Source organism: Entelurus aequoreus, linkage group LG01 (assembly GCF_033978785.1).
Source record: "Entelurus aequoreus isolate RoL-2023_Sb linkage group LG01, RoL_Eaeq_v1.1, whole genome shotgun sequence".
Taxonomy (NCBI): Eukaryota; Metazoa; Chordata; class Actinopteri; order Syngnathiformes; family Syngnathidae; genus Entelurus; species Entelurus aequoreus.
The window spans coordinates 87,640,690-87,664,623 of NC_084731.1; the positions used below are offsets into that span (position 1 = coordinate 87,640,690).

Sequence of the window (23,934 nt, forward strand, 5' to 3'; positions counted from 1 at the left end):
TATAATATTGCCAAAATTTATAAAGTTTTCTTATAAAATTGTGACTTTTGTCGAGTAAAATTGCGACTCTTTTCATAAAATTGCCAACATTTTAAGCTTTTCTTGTAAAATTGCGACTGTGAGTGAGTAAAATTCCAACTTTTATCATAATACTGCACAAGTGTTCAGTTTTTCTTGTAGAATTTTGACTTGCTTTGAGTAAAATCACGACGACTTATAATACTGCCAAAATTCCGACTTTTACCACAATATTGCCATTTTTTTTGTTGTTCTTGTAAAATTGTGAAATTTTTTGAGTAAAATTATGACTTGTCATAAGTTTGCCAAGTAAAATTCTGAGTATTATTATAATATTGCCAACATTTTAAAGTTTTCTTTTAAAATTGTGACTTGTGTCGAGTAAAATTGCGACTCTTTTCATAAAATTGCCAACATTTTAAGCTTTTCTTGTAAAATTGCGACTGTTATTGAGTAAAATTCCAGCTTTTATCATAATACTGCACAAGTGTTCAGTTTTACTTGTAAAATTTTGACTTGCTTTCAGTAAAATCACGACTTTTATTATAATACTGCCAAAATTCTGACTTTTACCACAATATTGCCATTTTTTAAATTTGTTCTTGTAAAATAGTGACCTTTTTGAGTAAAAAATGATGACTTTTGTCATAATTTCGCTTCGTAAAATTCAGATTATTATTATAATATTGCCAAAATTTATAAAGTTTTCTAATAAAATTGTGACTTTTGTCGAGTAAAATTGCAACTCTTTTCATAAAATTGCCAACATTTTAAACTTTTCTTGTAAAATTGCGACTGTTAGTGAGTAAAATTCAGACTTTTATCATAATACTGCACAAGTGTTCAGTTTTTCTTGTAAAATTTTGACTTGCGTTGGGTACAATTACGACTTTAATTATAATACCGCCAAAATTCTGACTTCTACCACAATATTGCAATTTTTTTTGTTGTTCTTGTAAAATAGTGACATTTTTTGAGTAAAATGATGACTTTTGTCATAATTTCGCTTAGTAAAATTCAGATTATTATTATAATATTGCCAAAATTTTAAAGTTTTCTTATAAAATTGCAACTTTTGTCGAGTAAAATTGCAACTCTTTTCAAAGACATGCACCTGGGGATAGGCTGATTGGCAATCAATGTTTATTTATATAGCCCTAAATCGGCAACACTAAATTGTCCCTAGTGTGTGAATGTGTGTGTGAATGTTGTCTATCTATCTGTGTTGGCCCTGTGATGAGGTGGCGACTTGTCCAGGGTGTACCCCGCCTTCCGCCCGAATGCAGCTGGGATAGGCTCCAGCACCCCCCGCGGCCTTGAAAGGGACAAGAGGTTGAAAATGGATGGATGGATTAAAAAAAATTTGGCTGGGGGCTGACTGCATGCAAAGTAATATACATTATACACATTTATAAGTGTGTGTGTGTGTGTGTGTGTGTGTGTGTGTGTGTGTGTGTGTGTGTGTGTGTGTGTGTGTGTGTGTGTGTGTGTGTGTGTGTGTTTACATTATATAATAATAAAATGGATACATAAATAATAATTATTATAATTAAATATTAAGAAAGTTCAACTCCTACTTTGTTTACTTCCGTGGCGACCTCTTTAAAACAGCTAAAAGTCAAACCTGGATAAGTGTAGAGAGAGTGTTTTGCATTTTTCCCATCATACCTTGCAATGGATTCAAATGGGTGCAATTTCCATTTTTTTTATGGTGATGGGACGTTTTTTTAAAAATAATATCCACAAAGTTTAGTGAGCAGGTTGTGGTATGTGTGACCATGTTTGTTGACTTTTTTTTTCTGTACCATGACTAGGAAAGGTTGTTTGGGTTGGGTCATATAGGTACATGCTGTGCTTGTAATGTCAATAAAGTACACAGCATGGTCACTGACCTGAGTTTCTCACATTGTCCACAGAATGCCAGCTTTTTGCCACCTGTCAGACCCCTAGGTATATACATTTAATATAAAAACACCCGGAAAAGGGTCGAGTGCCATCTCCGGGTTGGGGAGGAGACCCTGCCCCAAGTGGAGGAGTTCAAGTACCTCAGAGTCTTGTTCACGAGTTAGGGAAGAGTGGATCGTGAGATCGACAGGCGGATCGGTGCGGCGTCTTCAGTAATGCGGACGCTGTATCGATCCGTTGTGGTGAAGAAGGAGCTGAGCCGGAAGGCAAAGCTCTCAATTTACCGGTCGATCTACGTTCCCATCCTCACCTATGGTCATGAGCTTTGGGTTATGACCGAAAGGACAAGATCACGGGTACAAGCGGCCCAAATAAGTTTCCTCCGCCGGAAACTCATCTGGTCAGGATGCCACCCAAACGCCTCCCTAGGGAGGTGTTTAGGGCACGTCCGACCGGTAGGAGGCCACGGGGAAGACCCAGGACACGTTGGGAAGACTATGTCTCCCGGCTGGTCTGGGAACGCCTCGGGATCCCCCGGGAAGAGCTGGACGAAGTGGCTGGGGAGAGGGAAGTCTGGGCTTCCCTGCTTAGGCTGCTGCCCCCGCGACCCGACCTCGGATAAGCGGAAGAAGATGGATGGATGGATAAAAACACGTAGGGCTAGGTTGCCTTTTGAAATTAAACTTGTTCTGTCATCTCGCGGGCCAAATTGAAGATTCCGGGGTTTGGAGACCCCACCTCTATTAGGAGATTAGTTTGGGATTTGCTTTTTTCCTCCTCCTCCTTCCTCCATGTTCACCTTTCTCTTTCTTACCTTTCTACGGCGCACCGCCCTTGCGGTGACCCATCGGTCTTCCCGTTCTGTCCACCCCTAAAGTTTGTGTACTTAAACACGTGCAAACTTGATAGCACGCGCAAAGCTGATCTACTGAACGTGTGCTAAGTGGATTGTGTCCGTTAAGTGAGCAGAATAAGGCGTGCAATCCATTTTGTGTCTCTGTCTTGGTTAAAATGTATGCTGATCATCAAAACGCCCACAATACTGGGAGGAGAAAATGCTAATATGTTATACGGCACGCGCAGTGTGATTTATCAACACTCATCACAGTTTTGGGAACACTATTTTGTGTTTTATTGAGAACGTGTGAAGTATGCGTGGCATTCAATTGTGTGCGTGAAAAGCCGTAGATATTATGTGACTGGGTCGGCACGCAAAGGCAGTGCCTTTAAGGTTTATTGGCGCTCTGTACTTCTCCCTACGTCCGTGTACACAGCGGCGTTTTAAAAAGTCATACATTTTACTTTTTGAAACCGGTACCGATCATTTCCGATATTACATTTTAAAGCATTTATCGGCACCGATATTATCGGACATCCCTATACAAAATGATTCCCGAGTGCGGCCACCGCTGCTGCTCACTGCTCCCCTCACCTCCCAGGGGGTGGAACAAGGGGATGGGTCAAATGCAGAGGGTAATTTCACCACACCTAGTGTGTGTGTGACTATCAGTGGTACTTTAAAGGCCTACTGAAAGCCACTACTACCGACCACGCAGTCTGATAGTTTATATATCAATGATGAAATCTTAACATTGCAACACATGCCAATACGGCCGGGTTAACTTATAAAGTGCAATTTTAAATTTCCCGCTAAACTTCCGGTTCGAAACGCCTCTGAGGGTTGACGTATGCGTGTGACGTCAATCATTGAAACGGAAGTATTCGGACACCATTGAAGTCAATACGAAATAGCTCTGTTTTCATCTCATTATTCCACAGTATTCTGGACATCTGTGTTGGTGAATCTGTTGCAATTTGTTCATTGCATTATGGAGAAAGAAGCTGAGCAAGCAAAGAAGAAAGTTGTCGGTGCGAAGTGTCTATTTTGCGTGGGAAGTCAGCAACAACACGTACACAGCCGGCGCTTCTTTGTTTACATTCCCGAAAGATGCAGTCAAGATGGAAGAACTCGGACAACAGAGACTCTTACCAGGAGGACTTTGATTTGGATACACAGTTGCGATAACGTGAGTACACAGCTGGGCTTCCAAACATTTGATCGCTTGCTATAACTAGCTCGAGCTAGTAGCTAGGAGCTAGGAGCTAGCATTAGGATTAATTTGTGGCATATTAAATATAAGCCTGGTTGTGTTGTGGCTAATAGAGTATATATATGTCGTGTGTTTATTTACTGTTGTAGTCATTCCCAGCTGAATATCAGGTCACCCCCGCGCGCTTCCAAACATTTGATTGCTTGCCAGTACGTGCGTGTCATGTACGTAACTTTGATTAAATATATAAGCTTTATGAACCTTGGGTTAGGTGAACGGTTGTTTGGGCTGAGTGAGTGTGTGTGTTGTTTGAATTGTATTGGCGGGTTATATATACAGGATCCCGTCCATATTACCCGCTCGAGCTATAACTAGCTCAAGCTAGTAGCTAGGAGCTAGCATAACAAACACCTAGGTGTTTTTATGCGGGATTAATTTGTGGCATATTAAATATAAGCCTGGTTGTGTTGTGGCTAATAGAGTATATATATGTCTTGTGTTTATTTACTGTTGTAGTCATTCCCAGCTGAATATCAGGTCACCCCCGGCTCTCACAGCATCTTCCACTCCCCACTAGTCCTTCACTTGCACTTTCCTCATTTAAAAATATTTCATCCTCGCTCAAATTAATGGGGAAATCGTCGCTTTCTCGGTCCGAATCTCTCTCACTTCATGCGGCCATCATTGTAAACAATAGGGAACTTTGCGTATATGTTCAACTGACTACGTCACGCTACTTCCGGTAGGGGCAAGCCTTTTTTTTATCAGATACCAAAAGTTGCGATCTTTATCGTCGTTGTTCTATACTAAATCCTTTCAGCAAAAATATGGCAATATCGCGAAATGATCAAGTATGACACATAGAATAGATCTGCTATCCCCGTTTGAATAAAAAAAATTCATTTCAGTAGGCCTTTAACTTTAACTTGAACTCTGTTGTCCCTTTTCTGTCGTCCTATTGCAGCCTCCGAGTGCAGGGGTATCTTCGACGCCAGCGAAGCGGGCTACATCACCTCCCCGGGATACCCTCTGGAGTACCCGCCTCACCAGAACTGCCAGTGGGTCATCACGGCGCCGGAACCCTCGCAACGCATCGTCCTCAACTTCAACCCGCACTTTGAGATCGAGAGGCTGGACTGCAAGTAAGTGCTTACGTTTTTTTTTTGTTTTTTTTTTACCCACTCTTGTAATTCACGGTCAGCGGTTCTGGATGGTTTGACGCCAACATTCGGATCCCTCGCCAGGCAAACGTTTGTTGTACTTACAAGCTCTTTGCAGCCCTGTAAGTAGACTGCGGTTTTGTTGTTGGGAGGAACAAACGGCATCACACACAATAACGCGGCGGACGCGGCTCAAGCGCGACCGCAAACATCTCGGCCTCTTCTGCACTTCTCCGGCAATTACCGGCTAGAGTTCCGTGCTCGGGGGCATGTCAGCCGCTCGTAACCTCCTTAGGAATGCGGCTCACAATGGGAAAGCGATTCCGAATCCAAAGTGCGCTGAAGAAAGAAATGATTAAGGTTCGTTGGGAGTGTCGGAGAGAAGGAACAGACAATAAGGTCCAGCTGTTTGGATGTGACTGCCGGTCACTTTCCTTTCCCAGAGATGTGAGTCATATGCGGATCATCTGGATTGTCCTCGTGGAGAGCAGGAAAACGTCTCCTCTGTCTAATCCAGTTTGGTGCAGTTTTATATCCTACACACAGATGAACCTTTATTTCCTTTTCACAGGCATTCTATTGTTCTGTAAATGGCAGTCAGATGTGCAAACGCACTAAAATCCCAGACAGTTGACAATACTGTTTCAAATTGTAATTACCGTATTTTTCGGACTATAAGTCGCAGTTTTTTTCATAGTTTGGCCGGGGGTGCGACCTATACTCAGGGGCGACCTATGTGTGAAATTATTAACACAGTACCGTAAAATATCAAATATTATTATTTAGCTCATTCATGTAAGAGACTAGACGTATAAGATTTCATGGGATTTAGCGATTAGGAGTGACAGATTGTTTGGTAAACGTATAGCATGTTCTATATGTTATAGTTATTTGAATGACTCTTACCATAATATGTTACGTTAACATACCAGGCACGTTCTCAGTTGGTTATTTATGCCTCATATAACGTACACTTATTCAGCCTGTTGTTCACTATTCTTTATTTATTTTAAATTGCCTTTCAAATGTCTATTCTTGGTGTTGGGTTTTATCAAATACATTTCCCCCCAAAATGTGACTTATACTCCAGTGCGACTTATATATGTTTTTTTCCTTCTTTATTGTGCATTTTCGGCCGGTGTGACTTATACTCCGAAAAATACGGTATTATAAAACGAGAAGCGCACCTTGAAAAACTCATGGTGATACTGCTCATTAGCGTTGTCCCGATACCAATATTTTGGTACTGTACCAAAATTATTTCGATACTTTTTGGTACTTTTCTAAATAAAGGGGACCACAAAAAATTGCATTATTGGCTTTATTTTAACAAAAAAAAACTTAGGGTACATTTAACTTATGTTTCTTATTGCAAGTTTGTCCTTAAATAAAATAGTGAACATACAAGACAACTCGTCTTTTAGTATTGTATTTTTCGGATTATAAATCGCAGTTTTTTTCATAGTTTGGCCGGGGGTGCGAGTTATACTCAGGAGCGACTTATGTGTGAAATTATTAACACATTACCGTAAAACATTAGAGATGTCCGATAATATCGGTCTGCCGATATTATCGGCCAATAAATGCTTTAAAATGTAATATCAGAAATTATCGGTATGTTTTTTTTTATTATCGGTATCGTTTTTTTTTTTAAATTTATTTATTTATTTTTTTAAATCAACATAAAAAACACAAGATACACTTACAATTAGTGCACCAACCCAAAAAACCTCCCTCCCCCATTCACACTCATTCACACAAAAGGGTTGTTTCTTTCTGTTATTAATATTCTGGTTCCTACATTATATATCAATATATATCAATACAGTCTGCAAGGGATACAGTCCGTAAGCACACATGATTGTGCGTGCTGCTGGTCCACTAATAGTACTAACCTTTAACAGTTAATTTTACTCATTTTCATTAATTACTAGTTTCTATGTAACTGTTTTTATATTGTTTTACTTTCTTTTTTATTCAAGAAAATGTTTTTCATTTATTTATCTTATTTAATTTAATTAATTTTTTTTAAAAAGGACCTTATCTTCACCATACCTGGTTGTCCAAATTAGGCATAATAATGTGTTAATTCCACGACTGTATATATCGGTATCGGTTGATATCGGTATCGGTAATTAAGAGTTGGACAATATCGGATATCGGCAAAAAAGCCATTATCGGACATCCCTATACAATATCAAATAATATTATTTATCTCATTCACGTAAGAGACTAGACGTATATCAGCAATCGTCACACACACACACGGCAACCAATAAAAATTTGGCGGGGCGGGTCATGGAAGAAGTGCTTTGTGAAAAAAAAAATAATACTTGCTACTACTTCCGTACCTATGAAAATTGATCAGGAGTGACAGATTGTTTGGTAAACGTATAGCATGTTCTATATGTTATAGTTATTTGAATGACTCTTACCATAATATGTTACGTTAACATACCAGGCACGTTCTCAGTTGGTTATTCATGCCTCATATACTATGAGTTTATAACCATAATATAAATTTTTAAAAAAACGAAAGATGTTGTGATGCCATAAAATATCGAGGTAATCATAGTAGTATCGACTCGATACGTTACTATACTTGGTATCATCACTTATTGAGCCTGTTGTTCACTATTCTTTATTTATTTTAAATTGCCTTTCAAATATCTATTCTTGGTGTTGGGTTTTATCAAATAAATTTCCCCCAAAAATGCGACTTATATATGTTTTTTTCCTTCTTTATTATGCATTTTCGGCCGGTGCGACTTATACCCCGGAGCGATTTATAATCCAAAAAATACGATAGTAAGTAAACAAACAAAGGCTCCTAATTTAGCTGCTGACATATGCAGCAACATATTGTGTCATTTATCATCCTATTATTTTGTCAAAATTAAGGACAAGTGGTAGAAAATGAATTGTTAATCTACTTGTTCGTTTACTGTTAATATCTGCTTACTTTCTCCTTTAACATGTTCTATCTACACTTCTGTTAAAATGTAATAATCATTTATTCTTCTGTTGTTTGATACATCACATTAGTTTTGGATCATACCACAAACTTGGGTATCAATCCGATACCAAGTCGTTACAGGATCATACATTGGTCATATTCAAAGTCTTCATGTGTCCAGGGACATATTTCCTGAGTTTATAAACATTATATACATTTAAAAAAAACAAAAGAAGATGTTGTGATGCCAAAAAATATCGACGTAATCATAGTAGTATCGACTAGATACGCTACTATACTTGGTATCATTACAGTGGATGTTAGGTGTAGATCCACCAGCGAAGAAAAATCCATAAATTAGCTGTGCCCAGCAGGCACAAGACATTGATATAATGTTGATTACACATACATGTCCTTTAAAACTGACTTTGAAACAATGTTGAAAAATAGTTCTGTTTGTAAATTGCGACAATGCTGATGTCTAACGTTGGATCCACGTTGTTGGTTAAGAAATGACCAAAAATTCAATGGTCAGATCAATGTCAGAACTCGACATTGATTAAACGTCGTCAAAAAGCATGTTGTTTCAACGTTAGGTTTGAGTTGCTCAACGTCAGAACCTAATTCAACAAGTTCTCAACGTTGTTTTGATGTCTTGTGCCTGCTTGTGCCGTCTTATAAGCCGTAGGGTTTAAAGTGTGAGAAAGAAGTATCGCCCTTATAGTTCGGACTCTACGGTAATAAAAGCTCTATCATCGACCAAATGTATATCGTATATCGTCTATATCAGTGATTCTCAAACTTGTGGTACGCAGGCTCCATCTCGTCTTACACCAAAGAATCATTTGATTGACTATTCATACACGGTATAGCTCGGTTGATAGAGTGGCCGTGCCAGCAACTTGAGGGTTCCAGGTTCGATCCCCGCTGCCGCCATCCTAGTCACTGCCCTTGTGTCCATGGGCAAGACACTTTACCCACCTGCTCCCAGTGCCACCATACTTGCCAACCCTTCCGATTTTTCCGGGAGACTCACAAATTTCAGTGCCCCTCCCGAAAATCTCCCGGGGCAACCATTCTCCCGAATTTCTCACGATTTTCACCCGGACAACAATATTAAGGGTGTGCCGTGATGGCACTGCCTTTAGCGTCCTCTACAACCTGTTGACCAACCGCTTTTTTACCATACAAACAGCGTGCCGGCCCAGTCACATGTTGTATGCGGCTTCTGCATTCACACGAAAGTGACTGCAAGACATACTTGGTCAACAGCCATACAGGTCACACTGAGAGTGCACGTATAAACAACTTTAACACTGTTACAAATATGCGCCACACTGTGAACCCACACCAAACAAGAATGACAAACGCATTTCGGGAGAACATCCGCACCGTAACACAACATAAACACAACAGAACAAATACCCAGAATCCCTTGCATCCCTAACTCTTCCGGGCTACAATATACGCCCCCGCTACCACCAAACCCCCCCCCCCCCCCCCACACACACACACACACACTTCAACACCCCCCTCCCCCTCTCCCCCTCACCCAATCTCCCGAATTTGAAGGTCTCAAGGTTGGCAAGTATGAGTGCCACCCACACTGGTTTAAATGTGATTTAGATATTGGGTTTCACTATGTAAAAGCGCTTTGAGTCACTAGAGAAAAGCGCTATAAAAATATAATTCACTTCACTACACAGTGTTACTGTTCAAACTGTGTGCGATGTTACATTGGCCAAAAATATTCCATATAAACCTCTGCTTTGTTTTTTTTTGTTAGTTTGTTTGTTTGTTTTTTTCAAAGTATTTTTATTGTCAGTTTTCTTAATACAAACATGTACACATATAATAAAACCAATCAATCAATCAATCAATCAATCAATGTTTATTTATATAGCCCTAAATCACAAGTGTCTCAAAGGGCCGTACAAGCCACAACGACATCCTCGGTACAGAGCCCACATACGGGCAAGGAAAACTCACCCCAGTGGGACGTCAATGTGAATGACTATGAGAAACCTTGGAGAGGACCGCATATGTGGGTAACCCCCCCCCCCTCTGAATAAACAAATAAAATATAAAAATACAAACAATGAATGAAGAAGTTTTTTTGCACAGATTATGACGTATAAAAACAAAATACATACAAAGAGGCTCATTAACATATCAGTTGAATGTCCACTTTCATCAATCACATCAATTATTAATAATTACGATTAATTGATTTACGTGGACCCCGACTTAAACAAGTTGAAAAACTTATTGGGGTGTTACCATTTAGTGGTCAATTGTACGGAATATGTACTGTACTGTGCAATCTACTAATAAAAGTTTCAATCAATCAATCAAATCAATGCCAAGGCAGATACTTCTTAAGGGGGTTTCAGGTATTCCAAGATAGGTCTCCACACATCACAAAATGTATGTAAGTTACCAGATATCTAATATCTCAGTGGAGGATTCTCTGCCTTGTTTTTAATTAACTTTTAGCCCTACTACGCTACTGTATTTTAATGTTAGTCATCATGGTGGTACTTGGAGAGCCAAGTGTTTTCGGAAGTTGGTGGAAAAGGTTTGAGAACCACTGGTCTATACCGCGCAACCCCGGAGGCAATATGTTCTCTAATGATAGACTTTCCACCCACCGTGGCGAGACTGCGGCGCGCTGGCGTGTAAAGTAATAACTTTATTGTTGATGAACTCCGTGTCAGGATGCTTCTCGCCACCCAAGGCGCCGAGGCAGAGAGCGAGAGGGGAGGAACACGAAATGCTCTCGCTTTTTCACTTTCCGCTGAGAATTTTATGAGTATGTCTTTGCACGGCGCTCGCCTGGAGGGTCTGGAGGACTCGTCTGCCCTCTAACACACACTCCCACTCAGCCTCCCGTCTCTCTGGATGGGTTTGCATGTGAGCGTGGGTGGCGAAGGGTATGAGTAACTCCGGAGTTTTAGTAAGGGTAGCTTCTTCCAGCTCATTAGAGATCGCGCCCGCATCTATTTTTATGTAAAACGTGCTGCTCTTCTTCGGGAGCCGTTATGCTCTCAGCCCTCAGGTGCGTGTACGCCCCCGTTAGCACTGTGGCTTTTCTCTCTTTACGACTCGGCAGTGCAAGTGAGCAGAGGAGTCGATCCGTGCATGTTTTCACGCTCCCTCCTTGAGGGTAAGGGCGACGGGAGCCGCTGGCGTGGCGCCGGAGGCTCAAGTGGCGGTACTTAAGAATGCGCGCACGTGCACACCTCAATCTGCCACCTGCAACATCCGGAGAAGTGCTCGGTCAGCTCAGGGCTAACGTCCCCAGCTGGCGAGAATCCCCTCAGTCGCACTGCTGCAGCAATCAAATCTGCAGTCGTATCGAGAGGCGTTCCGCGTCGTCTTGAGGTGGCACTTTAATTCAGGATTTCATTTCAGGGGGAGTCCAGCCGCCTGCCAAAAAGCTCTTACCCCCAGGCTGCCGGCCGATTGATGTGAACTAAATGTAATAAAGGCTAGATGAAATATCAGGCCCATATGTCTAATGCAATCTGCCATCGCTGAGCTCCAGGTTGCACCAGGAGCAGCGGAGGGTTTTGTCTTCTTGACTCCTCCTTGGTCCCTTTTCTTTCACCACTCCTCCTCCTTCTCCCGCTCCTCTAAGACCCCGTCTACATTAAGCCGGATAACTCATTAAACGAAGAGTTACTTAGCCTAAGCCCCGTTTCAGCCACACTAAACCATCGTTTAAGGTTCCCCTCCTTGGATAATTTTTTACACGGTTAAGTGCGCCGTGTATTTCTTGAATCTCCGGCTCTTAGCTTTGTATGGACTCATTGATCGTTTACAAACTGAGTTCGGAGAGGAAGTGAAGCCAGAAAGACCGCGCCCCACGCAGGAAGTGACGTCAGAAAGAACGCGCCACAGCCAGCTTCATAACAAACGGAGGTTACCACTGGAAATATGAAGGCGAGTCACCCAGACATGCCCGTGTTTCTCCTTCCGTCTGTACAGACGCTTGTGGAAATCACACATGAATACCTGAAAGGCCTACTGAAACCCACTACTACCGACCACACAGTCTGATAGTTTATATATCAATGATGAAATCTTAACATTGCAACACATGCCAATACGGCCGGGTTAACTTATAAAGTGCAATTTTAAATTTCCCGGGAAATATCCGGCGGAAAACGACTCGGTATGATGACGTATGCGCGTGACGTCACGGTTCGAACGGAAGTATTGGGACACCATTGTGTCCCAATACAAACAGTGTCTGTTTTCATCGCAAAATTCCACAGTATTCTGGACATCTGTGTTGGTGAATCTTTTGCAATTTGTTTAATGAACAATGGAGACTGCAAAGAAGAAAGCTGTAGGTGGGATCGGTGTATTAGCGGCTGGCTATAGCAACACAACCAGGAGGACTTTGACTTGGATAGCAGACGCGCTATCCGACGCTAGCCGCCGACCGCACCGATGATCGGGTGAAGTCCTTCGTCGCGCCGTTGATCGCTGGAACGCAGGTGAGCACGGGTCGTGATGAGCAGATGAGGGCTGGCGTAGGTGAAGAGCTAATGTTTTTAGCATAGCTCTGTCGAGGTCCCGTAGCTAAGTTAGCTTCAATGGCGTCGTTAGCAACAGCATTGCTAGGTTTCGCCAGGCTGGACAGCATTAACCGTGTAGTTACAGGTCCAGGGTTTGGTTCGGTGTCTCCTGATAGTAGAAGTAATAGTATTGTTGATCTTCTGTCTACCCTTCCAGTCAGGGGCATGTTTCTTCTGTTTCTATACGCAGTTAAGCACGATGCTATCACGTTAGCTCCGAAGCTAAAGTGCTTCACCGATGTATTGTCGTGGAGATAAAAGTCACTGCGAATGTCCATTTCGCGTTCTGGACTCTCATTCTCAAGAGGATATAGTATCCGAGGTGGTTTAAAATACAAATCCGTGATCCACAATAGAAAAAGGAGAAAGTGTGGAATCCAATGAGCCCTTGTACCTAAGTTACGGTCAGAGCGAAAAAAGATACACCCTGACGTCCTGCACTGCACTGTAATCCTTCACTCTCACTTTCCTCATCCACAAATCTTTCATCCTCGCTCAAATTAATGGGGTATACGTCGCTTTCTCGGTCCGAATCGCTCTCGCTGCTGGTGTAAACAATGTGCAGATGTGAGGAGCGCTTCAACCTGTGACGTCACGCTACTTCCGGTACAAGCAAGGCTTTTTTATCAGCGACCAAAAGTTGCGAACTTTATCGTCGATGTTCTCTACTAAATCCTTTCAGCAAAAATATGGCAATATCGCGAAATGATCAAGTATGACACATAGAATGGACCTGCTATCCCTGTTTGAATAAGACATTTTCATTTCAGTAAGCCTTTAAGAGAAAGCGATTGCAGCTATTTGGGATACAACACTTTGTCAGACGGCAAGAGAACTTTACAATGTCCAGGACAGCTGTGATTCTACTTACCGAAAAACTTTGTCCATTTGTCGAAGGAGAGTCCACAAGAATGCGGGCTCCCGTGGATGTGATTAAAAAAATAGGTAGCGTGTGCTTTGTATTACCTGGCCGTCGAGGGAAGACTACGGAAAACGGCCAATGCTTTTGGACTGGCAAAGCAGACTGTATCGGTTATTGTCCGCCATGTATGTCGCCGACTCAACGTCTAAGTCCAGAGTATATTAAGTCACCAAAAACGAATGGACAATGACAGTGAAGGCAAAATGTCTGGCCATGCTCCCCCCGCCCCAGCAGACGATGGCGTGGAACACCGCAGAGGCCACCACAGTGTATATGTTTTGTTGTTGTTGTTGTTTATTGTAGCTGTATATAGAAATGGCTGACATGCACCTGGGGATAGGTTGATCGGCAACACTAAATTGGCCCTAGTGTGAGAATGTGAGTGTGAATGTTGTCTGTCTATCTGTGTTGGCCCTGCAATGAGGTGGCGACTTGTCCAGGGTGTACCCCGCCTTCCGCCCGATTGTAGCTCAGATAGGCTCCAGCGACCCCAAAAAGGACAAGCGGTAGAAAATGGATGGATGGATGGATGGTTGCATCATCTCTGCTCTTTTAATGTCTTGAATGTTCTTTGTGGTCCTGGATGTTTGATGTTTCCCTCTTTCACACATGCTTATGTGTGCTATGGCTATAAGGTTTTTTTTCTTTGGCCTCAGTCTGGACCCCCTCTCTAGGGGCCCAGGTTTAGACTAAATATTTTTGTTCTCCCCCCCAGCGTTTACCTGTTTCTCACCTTTTTTGTAAGGGGCGCCGTAAATTGTCAGACCCGTCAGCGGTCCTGTTCTGTCTTCCTGTAATGTTTGTCTGATCTTCAATGGGATTGTGCTGAAAATCTTAATTTCCCCTCTGGATTATTAAAGTATTTCTGATTCTGATATGCGTTTGCAAATAGTTTTGCAACAATAATACTTCCGTACAATGGAATAAATGTGTGTTTGAGTACGATTACACCTTCCCAAGGGAGGGTGTGGCTTGTAATGGCCAATCAATAGATGACAGCTGACGGATTGGAGGGAGAAACACCAAAGAGGAGCGGGAGGACAGTCAACAGACACAGGAGAGACGGCAGAGTCACCAAAGGTCACGACCAGAGGGACTTGTTCAGGTTGCGCTCTGTCACTAAATGACACGAGACTGCAGGCGTTGAGGACAAGATCATGGTCGCCCGTGACTTTCTGTCCCAAACATTCAAAAGCGGAATCAATGAATTGAAGCAAATAATGAAATAAGATCCACTTGAATACACTCTGCAGTATTGTTATGGACTCAGTGAATACTCTCCACTAGAAAACCGCCGGTGCATCGTCCATAATCTCCATGATGGATGGCAAAATTGAGCTGAGGCGCGAAGAGATGACTAGGAAGTGAGCTATTTGTTTTTGGGCTAGATTGAAGATGGCAGGCCCTCGGGTTCTGCTGGGATTTCGCTCCCAGCATCTTGTTAATATTTCAGAGGCACTTATGGTTTATTAGAGGGGCGGTGGAGAAGTGTATGTGTATGTGTGTGTTTTTCTACTTACACCCTCCCCCTCCCCTTACTTAATTTTTGCTTCTGTACGTCACCGGAAGGCGAGAGGATGACAGCTCCTCAATTGTTAGCAGATTGTGTTGCTGTTTACTTCCCAGCACACAATGGAGCGAAGGCAGCGTGCAAAAAATAAAAAAAAGAGTCTCCCAAGTTGTGTTTGCTGATCTTCACAAGCAGCTGCAGCTCTTCGAGCAGGCTGGATAAACAACAGCAACCACAGAAATGTATGTCTGAGAAGGAATGTGATTAAAACAATCTGGACCGCTAGTTTTCTAGCCATTGCTTTGAAGAAGATGACAATTAGCTATAGTTTAAAGCCACAGCTTAAGCACTGGAACACACACACACACACACACACACACACACACACACACACACACACACACACACACACATATCCTGCGGAAAAATTCCCCAGGCCTCAACAAACAACCGAAGGTGTGAAAGGCAATTAGTTGTTATGGCGGCATGGTGGAGTGATATATGAGAGGAAGAGCAGACAAGTCGGGACTAGTGCACCTCCACTGGCCCTCACTGGGCTTTATGGTTTCCCTCCAGTCCGAGGAAAGAGGGAGACTGTGCCCGATGACGGCTTCCTTTTCATCGAGCGGACTCTGAAGAGGCGGGGCTGCGGACCACTTTGCGTGTCCGTACACTGTCCAAACTTTGTGCCAGCTTTGTGTTACAGGTGACACTATTGTGTGAATGCTCCAAAAGCATTCAAACATATGGTTTTCTACACCAAAATTATTCTATTCATTATTATTCTTATTGTGTGAATGCTCCAAAGAATTCACACATATGGTTTTCTACACCAAAATTCATCTATTTATTATTATTCTTATTGTGTGAATGCATTGGAGCATTCACACAAAATTCATCTATTTAAACTTATTGTATGAATGCTCCAAAGCATTCACACATATGGTTTTCTACACCAAAATTAATCTATGTATTATTATTATTATTGTGTGAATGCTTTGGAGCATTCACACAACATTCATCTATTTAAACTTATTGTGTGAATGCTCCAAAGCTTTCACACATATGGTTTTCTACACCAAAATTCATCTATTTGTTATTATTCTTATTGTGTGAATGCGTTGGAGCATTCACACAAAATTCATCTATTTTAACTTATTATTGTGTGAATGCTCCAAAAGCATTCACACATATGGTTTCCTACACCAAAATTCATCTATTTATTATTTAACTTCAACTTATTGTGTGAATGCTCCAAAGCATTCACACATATGGTTTTCTACACCAAAATTAATCTATTTGTTATTATTCTTATTGTTTGTGTGAATGCTCTGAAGCATTCACACAAATGGTTTTCTACACCAAAATTCATCTATTTATTATTCAACTTCAACTTATTGTGTGAATGCTCCAAAGCTTTCACACATATGGTTTTCTACACCAAAAGTCATCTATTTATTATTATTCTGATTGTGTGAATGCTCCAAAGCATTCACACAAAATTAATCTATTTAAACTCACACATATGGTTTTCTACACCAAAATTCATCTATTTATTATTCAACTTCAACTTATTGTGTGAATGCTCCAAAGCATTCACTCATATGGTTTTCTACACCAAAATTAATCTATTTATTATTCAACTTCAACTTATTGTGTGAATGCTCCAAAGCATTCACACATATGGTTTTCTACACCAAAATTCATCTATTTATTATTATTATTATTGTGTGAATGCTTTGGAGCAGTCACACAAAATTCATCTATTTAAACTTATTGTGTGAATGCTCCAAAGCTTTCACACATATGGTTTTCTACACCAAAATTAATCTATTTGTTATTATTCTTATTGTGTGAATGCGTTGGAGCATTCACACAAAATTCATCTATTTTAACTTATTGTGTGAATGCTCTAAAAGCATTCACACATATTGTTTTCTACACCAAAATGTATCTATTTATTATTTAACTTCAACTTATTGTGTGAATGCTCCAAAGCATTCACACATATGGTTTTCTACACCAAAAGTCATCTATTTATTATTATTCTGATTGTGTGAATGCTTTGGAGCATTCACACAAAATTAATCTATTTAAACTTGTTATCGTGTGAATGCTCCGAAAGCATTCACACATGGTTTTCTACACCAAAATTCATCTATTTATTATTCAACTTCAACTTATTGTGTGAATACTCCAAAAGCATTCACACATATGGTTTTCTACACCAAAATTAATCTATTTATTATTCAACTTGAACTTATTGTGTGAATGCTCCAAAGCATTCACACATATGGTTTTCTACACCAAAATTCATCTATTTATTATTATTATTATTGTGTGAATGCTTTGGAGCAGTCACACAAAATTCATCTATTTAAACTTATTGTGTGAATGCTCCAAAGCTTTCACACATATGGTTTTCTACACCAAAATTCATCTATTTGTTATTATTCTTATTGTGTGAATGCGTTGGAGCATTCACACAAAATTCATCTATTTTAACTTATTATTGTGTGAATGCTCTAAAAGCATTCACACATATTGTTTTCTACACCAAAATGTATCTATTTATTATTTAACTTCAACTTATTGTGTGAATGCTCCAAAGCATTCACACATATGGTTTTCTACACCAAAAGTCATCTATTTATTATTATTCTGATTGTGTGAATGCTTTGGAGCATTCACACAAAATTAATCTATTTAAACTTGTTATTGTGTGAATGCTCCGAAAGCATTCACACATGGTTTTCTACACCAAAATTCATCTATTTATTATTCAACTTCAACTTATTGTGTGAATACTCCAAAAGCATTCACACATATGGTTTTCTACACCAAAATTAATCTATTTATTATTCAACTTCAACTTATTGTGTGAATGCTCCAAAGCATTCACACATATGGGTTTCTACACCAAAATTCATCTATTTATTATTATTATTATTGTGTGAATGCTTTGGAGCATTCACACAAAATTCATCTATTTAAACTTATTGTGTGAATGCTCCAAAGCTTTCACACATATGGTTTTCTACACCAAAACTCATCTATTTGTTATTATTCTTATTGTGTGAATGTGTTGGAGCATTCACACACAATTCATCTATTTAAACGTATTATTGTGTGAATGCTCCAAAAGCATTCACACATATGGTTTTCTACACCAAAATTCATCTATTTGTTATTCAACTTCAACTTATTGTGTGAATGCTCCAAAGCTTTCACACATATGGGTTTCTACACCAAAATTCATCTATTTATTCTTATTCTTATTGTGTGAATGCTCCAAAGCATTAACACATATGGTTTTCTACACCAAAATTCATCTATTTATTATTCAACTTCAACTTATTGTGTGAATGCTTTTGGAGCATTCACACCATCAACCAGAAAGCCTTAAATTTCTGGTCGGCAGCTCTACCAGATAACAGACATGAGACAAAAACTATAGTCGTTTCAAATGGCAACTTTCCGGCTTTGAGAAACACTAAACTAAATATTATAAATTGTAGTAGTAACAGTTTCATTTTTAGATCAAGCAAAGTAAAAAATGTATGGAATCAGTCAATTGGGTGGGAAAAATGCAGTCATGAAAACAAACTACAGCACTTTGTTGCACTACTTCTGGCTTTTAAAACAACTTGCAGTCTCTGAGGCATGGACTTTAACAAGTGACAAACCGTACTCTTCATTGATATTTCTCCAACTTTCTCTGATTGCTGTTGTCAGATCAGCTTTGCATGTTTGAGTCTTGTCATGGAACATTTTCTTCAATTTCCACCAAGGACTTTCAATTGGATTGAGATCCGGACTATTTGCAGGCCATGGCGTTGGCCTTGTGTTTCTTTCAAGGAAAGTTTTCACAGTTTTTGCTCTATGGCAAGATGCGTTATCATCTTGAAAAATTATGTCATCATCCCCAAACATCCTTTCGACTGATAACATAAGAAAAGTGTCTTGTGTATTTATTGAAGATGTAATGACAGCCATCTTCCCAGTGACATTACCTGACATGTAGCCCCATATCATCAACGAGAGTAGAAATGTGCATGTTTTCTTCAGGCAGAGAAGACATACTGCTTTAGCTTTTCTGTCTCGACGCTTTGGTGTTTTCCTCGGTCTACCAGTATGCTCCCTTTTACAACCTTCCCATGTTGTTTGTACTTGGTCCAGATTTTAGACACAGCTGACTGTGAACAATCAGCATCTTTTGCAACATAGCTCGATGATTTACCTTCTTGGAGATGTTTGAGAATTTCATTTGGCATATCTCGTGTTGCGTGTGTGTGTGTGTGTGTGTGTGTGTGTGTGTGTGTGTGTGTGTGTGTGTGTGTGTGTGTGTGTGTGTGTGTGTGTGTGTGTGTGTGTGTGTGTGTGTGTGTGTGTGTGTGTGTGTGTGTGTGTGTGTGTGTGTGTGTGTGTGTGTGTGTGTGTTACGGACAGCAAAGCCCTGTCTGTCTGTTATTTCACTTTACCTTTCTCTGTGTTGATTGAGCTGTGTTGAAGCAGCAAAAAAGAACATTATGTTAAATGAAGAGTTTCTGTCTCTGATAGTTGATATAATAATGTAACTGCATCATTAAGCCTACATGAACTCCATGGTGTTCAGGGATGAATAGTCTCTCCTATTGCTATTGTACTATTTTTTCAGCTATAGTTACATTAATCATTAGTAATGGAGCAGCCTAGTTTTGAATGGCAGGGTCCCTGCTATCACATGTTGATAAAAATATAACATTTACATAACAAAAAAGGCTTCCCAAATGCTGTAATAATTTAAGCATGATGAGTTGACTTGCAACAGTTTAATGTTGCACTTTTTATATGTACAAGAAAAGTTTTGTCATTTTATTTAATCTGAGCAACAACTTGAGGCAGTTTAATGTTGATTAATGTGACAGAATTATTATAGTGTTCCCAATGTTAAAAGGATAAAGCCATTGTTTACAAATTTGGTAAATAAATAACCCAAAAATGTATATTTTGTTGTTTTTTTACTGTACCGAAAATGAACCAAACCGTGACCTCTAAACCGAGGTACGTACCGAACCGAAATTTTTGTGTACCGTTACACCCCTACGTACTACATCACTAACTTTGTGTTTCGTCCTCATACACCTTTTTTGAAGGTTATAGAAGGAGTGCACATTTGTCCAGAAGTTGTTTATATTCAGACAAGGCAAACGCAAAAATAGCTTTTGTAGGTTTGGCCCTCTTGACTTTCGACTCGGGAACGCTCATGTAGATAGCTCAGCTAGGATATCATCCCCAGCGTCCGAGGTTAATTTAACGCACCATTATGCTGTCTTTAAGTTGAAGTGGAGTGGTAATTGTGTTTTGCGACATCTAGTGGCCAAAGATAATTCATTAAGTTCATGACGCAGTAAGCTGAATGACACGGACACGTTTGTTACTGGATACTTTCTAATAGGCTTCTGCCTTGGAGACTTTGTATCTGTAAATACTATGCAACTATGATTATTTATGTACTTGTTTATATTGACAGATGTCGTATTTTAGACTGCCATATTGTTCGGTTAAGGACACTCATTCCGTATGTCTAGCTTTGTGCGCTATTGTGTGCTTAGCCATTGTGTAGTTGCTAGCTCCTAGTAGCCTATGGCCGAGCATGTTTACCTTTTAGTAAATGACTTCACTAAAATAGAAGAAAAGACCAACCTTGTGTGCTTAGTGGAGGACATTTAGATGTTAACTGGCTGCCCAACGTTGCATAAACACACTGCAGGACTGCTTGTATCTGATGTTTTAGATCAGGGGTGTCAAACCTACGGCCCGCGAACAGGTTTTATCCGGCCCGCGGGATGAGTTTGCTAAGTATAAAAATTACCCTCAAATTTTTTAATGAAAAAAACAGCTGTTCTAAATGTGTCCACTGGATGTCGCAATAGCAATTCTTTGTATCTTTGTAGATGATGCTACATATGTAGAAAATAAACCACATGATGTTAGTCGAGGAAAATGATCAAACTACATAGATAACATCCTGTAATTTGATTTTGTTATAATTTTTTTATATTGATAGAAATGAACACCAATGAGTTGACTGATGAACATTATCACATAATTTATTCAGAAAGTGTAAATAACGACAAACAAAGGTAGAATTCTATTAACCGCAACATGTAAGTGTAAAAAACCCCCAACAACATTATGATTTGTACGATTTTAGAATGTGCTTGTTCTATTTTTAAACCAAGAAAACAATCTGAAGTTGTCTTTATTTTTAAGTTATCGTGCCGTGAATTTACCAGTCCGGCCCACTTGGGAGTAGATGTTCCTCCTTGTGACTGCCGATCTAAAATGAGTTTGACACCCCTGTTTTACATGAAAGACGATAAAATCCGATACTTGTTTATTTTTGGCTGTATCGGACTGATACCAATATCTGAATGCTACACCCCTAGTTATTAGTATCAAGATGTCCTTTTTTTTCTCACTATATTATTTGTTTTGCTCTTTTTTGTTACATTTTTACTGTTGTTTCTCGTCTGATTTTATTTTGACATTACGCTACCGGCCAACAAAACTTGAGTTTTAATTAGGGATGTCCGATAATATCCGACTGCCGATATTATCGGCTGATAAATGCTTTAAAATTTAATATCGGAAATGATCGGTATCTGTTTCAAAATTATCTGTTTCGGTTTCAAAAAGTAAAATTTATGACTTTTTAAAACGCCGCTGTGTACACGGACGTAGGGAGAAGTACAGAGCGCCAATAAACCTTAAAGGCACTGCCTTTGCGTGCCGGCCCAGTCACATTATATCTACGGCTTTTCACACACACACACAAGTGAATGCAATGCATACTTGGTCAACAGCCATACAGGTCACACTGAGGGTGGCATATGAACAACTTTAATACTGTTACAAATATGTGCCACACTGTGAACCCACACCAAACAAGAATGACAAACACATTTCGGGAGAACATCCGCACCGTAACACAACATAAACACAACAGAACAAATACCCAGAACCCCTTGCAGCACTAACTCTTCCGGGACACTACAATATACACCCCCCGCTACCCCCTACCCCCTCCACTTCAACCCCGCCCATGTCCCAAATTCCAAGCTGCTGTTTTGAGGTATGTTAAAAAAAATAATGCACTTTGTGACTTCAATAATAAATATGGCAGTGCCATGTTGGCATTTTTTTCCATAACTTGAGTTGATTTATTTTGGAAAACCTTATTATATTGTTTAATGCATCCAACGGGGCATCACAACAAAATTAGGCATAATAATGTGTTAATTCCATGACTGTATATATCGGTATCGGTTGATATTGGAATCGGTAATTAAGAATTGGACAATATCAGAATATCGGATATCGGCAAAAAAGCCATTATCGGACATCTCTAGTTGTAATGTATGAGTCCCGGAATGTGTTGAAGACAAGTGCGTGCTGCAGACGCTCATGCATGTATTCATCAGAGACTGAGCACACACTGGTCAATAATCACATCTAAGGAACACTCACTCACTGACGCTAATCCACGACAGGAGAGCTTGAGATGAAGGGGGGGGGGGAATTACATAGAGACCCACTCCAAAATCAATTAAAACCTAATTAGTCTCTCAGCTTTTATCCTCAGTGTTAGCAAAATGGTGCTGAGAACGTGCACGCTCCCATCTTTGTCTCGGCGTGTTTTCTCCAACACATGATTGCGGCCGTTCAGTGTCAGTGCTCCTAGATTGTTTTTTGAGTCCTCTCAAATCTCACGTTGTGACCTTTTCATATTGGTGTAGTGCTGAACACTCACCCCTGCCCTGAGCGCGGATGTCACCAGTGACACATCGCTGACATTTCAGGTTAAGTACAGCGTTGACACCGAGGGAAAAACTGCCATTTAAATCCGGATTTTCTTGCTTTGAATTTAGATCTCCGATCCCTTGGATGTTTTTTTTTCCCCCCCCTTAGCAGACACCAGGGTCAGGGCCATATACAGTATGTGGAGCTAAATTATGGCCAGCATATTTGTAGTTGAAAATTTAAGATTCGAAACTGAAAAATATATGTATTTTTTAAATACTCAAAATAAAAATAAGTACAAATAAGTTTGTTATGGGCCTGCTGCAATGCAAGCGCCCCATATTATTAATGCTCACACTTTAAACTTCATTACCGTTTTTTTCGGAGTATTTTTTTGGAGTATTTCGGCACCGGCCGAAAATGCATAATAAAGAAGGAAAAAAACATATATAAGTCGCACTGGAGTATAAGTCGCATTTTTGGGGGAAATTTATTTGATAAAATCCAACACCAAGAATAGACATTTGAAAGGCAATTTAAAATAAAGAATAGTGAACAGGCTGAATAAGTGTACGTTATATCAGTGGTCCTCAACCACCGGGCCACACAAGAAATACAATTTTTTTTTTAAATGTTTTATTTTTTTATTAAATCAACATAAAAAACACAATGTATACATTATATATCAATATAGATCAATACAGTCTGCAGGGATACAGTCCGTAAGAACACGTGATTGTATTTCTTTATGGAAAAAAAATAATAATAAAAAAAAATCCTTTTGGTAACACTTAAGTATGGGGAACATATTCTAAGTAACAAAGACTTAATTTAGAGTTATTTAGACACTAGGGGAACATATAAGGGTTAGGGTTAGGGTTAGGGTTACTAATAAGCAATAATACTGAGGTTATTGAGGGAAGACTCCTAATAAGGCCATGCAGAATAAAGCATTAATAAGTACTTAATAATGAATAATTAAGAGCCAATATGTTACTAATTTGCATGTTAATAAGCAACTAATTAATGGTGAATAGTGGT

General features: G+C 39.9%; 1 protein-coding gene across 3 annotated transcripts in view; it reads left to right on the plus strand.

Moving 5' to 3' along the window:
• Positions 1–23,934, plus strand: part of nrp2a (neuropilin 2a) — a 199,613-nt gene that overhangs the window by 29,446 nt on the left and 146,233 nt on the right. For 2 of the 3 annotated variants that reach the window (XM_062060193.1, XM_062060202.1), the window contains exon 2: positions 4,939–5,116. The exons of the other annotated variant lie outside the window; for it this stretch is intronic. In XM_062060193.1, the coding sequence (XP_061916177.1) occupies positions 4,939–5,116 (178 nt within the window). The remainder of the gene's footprint in view (positions 1–4,938; positions 5,117–23,934) is intronic. 3 annotated transcript variants of the gene reach the window in all.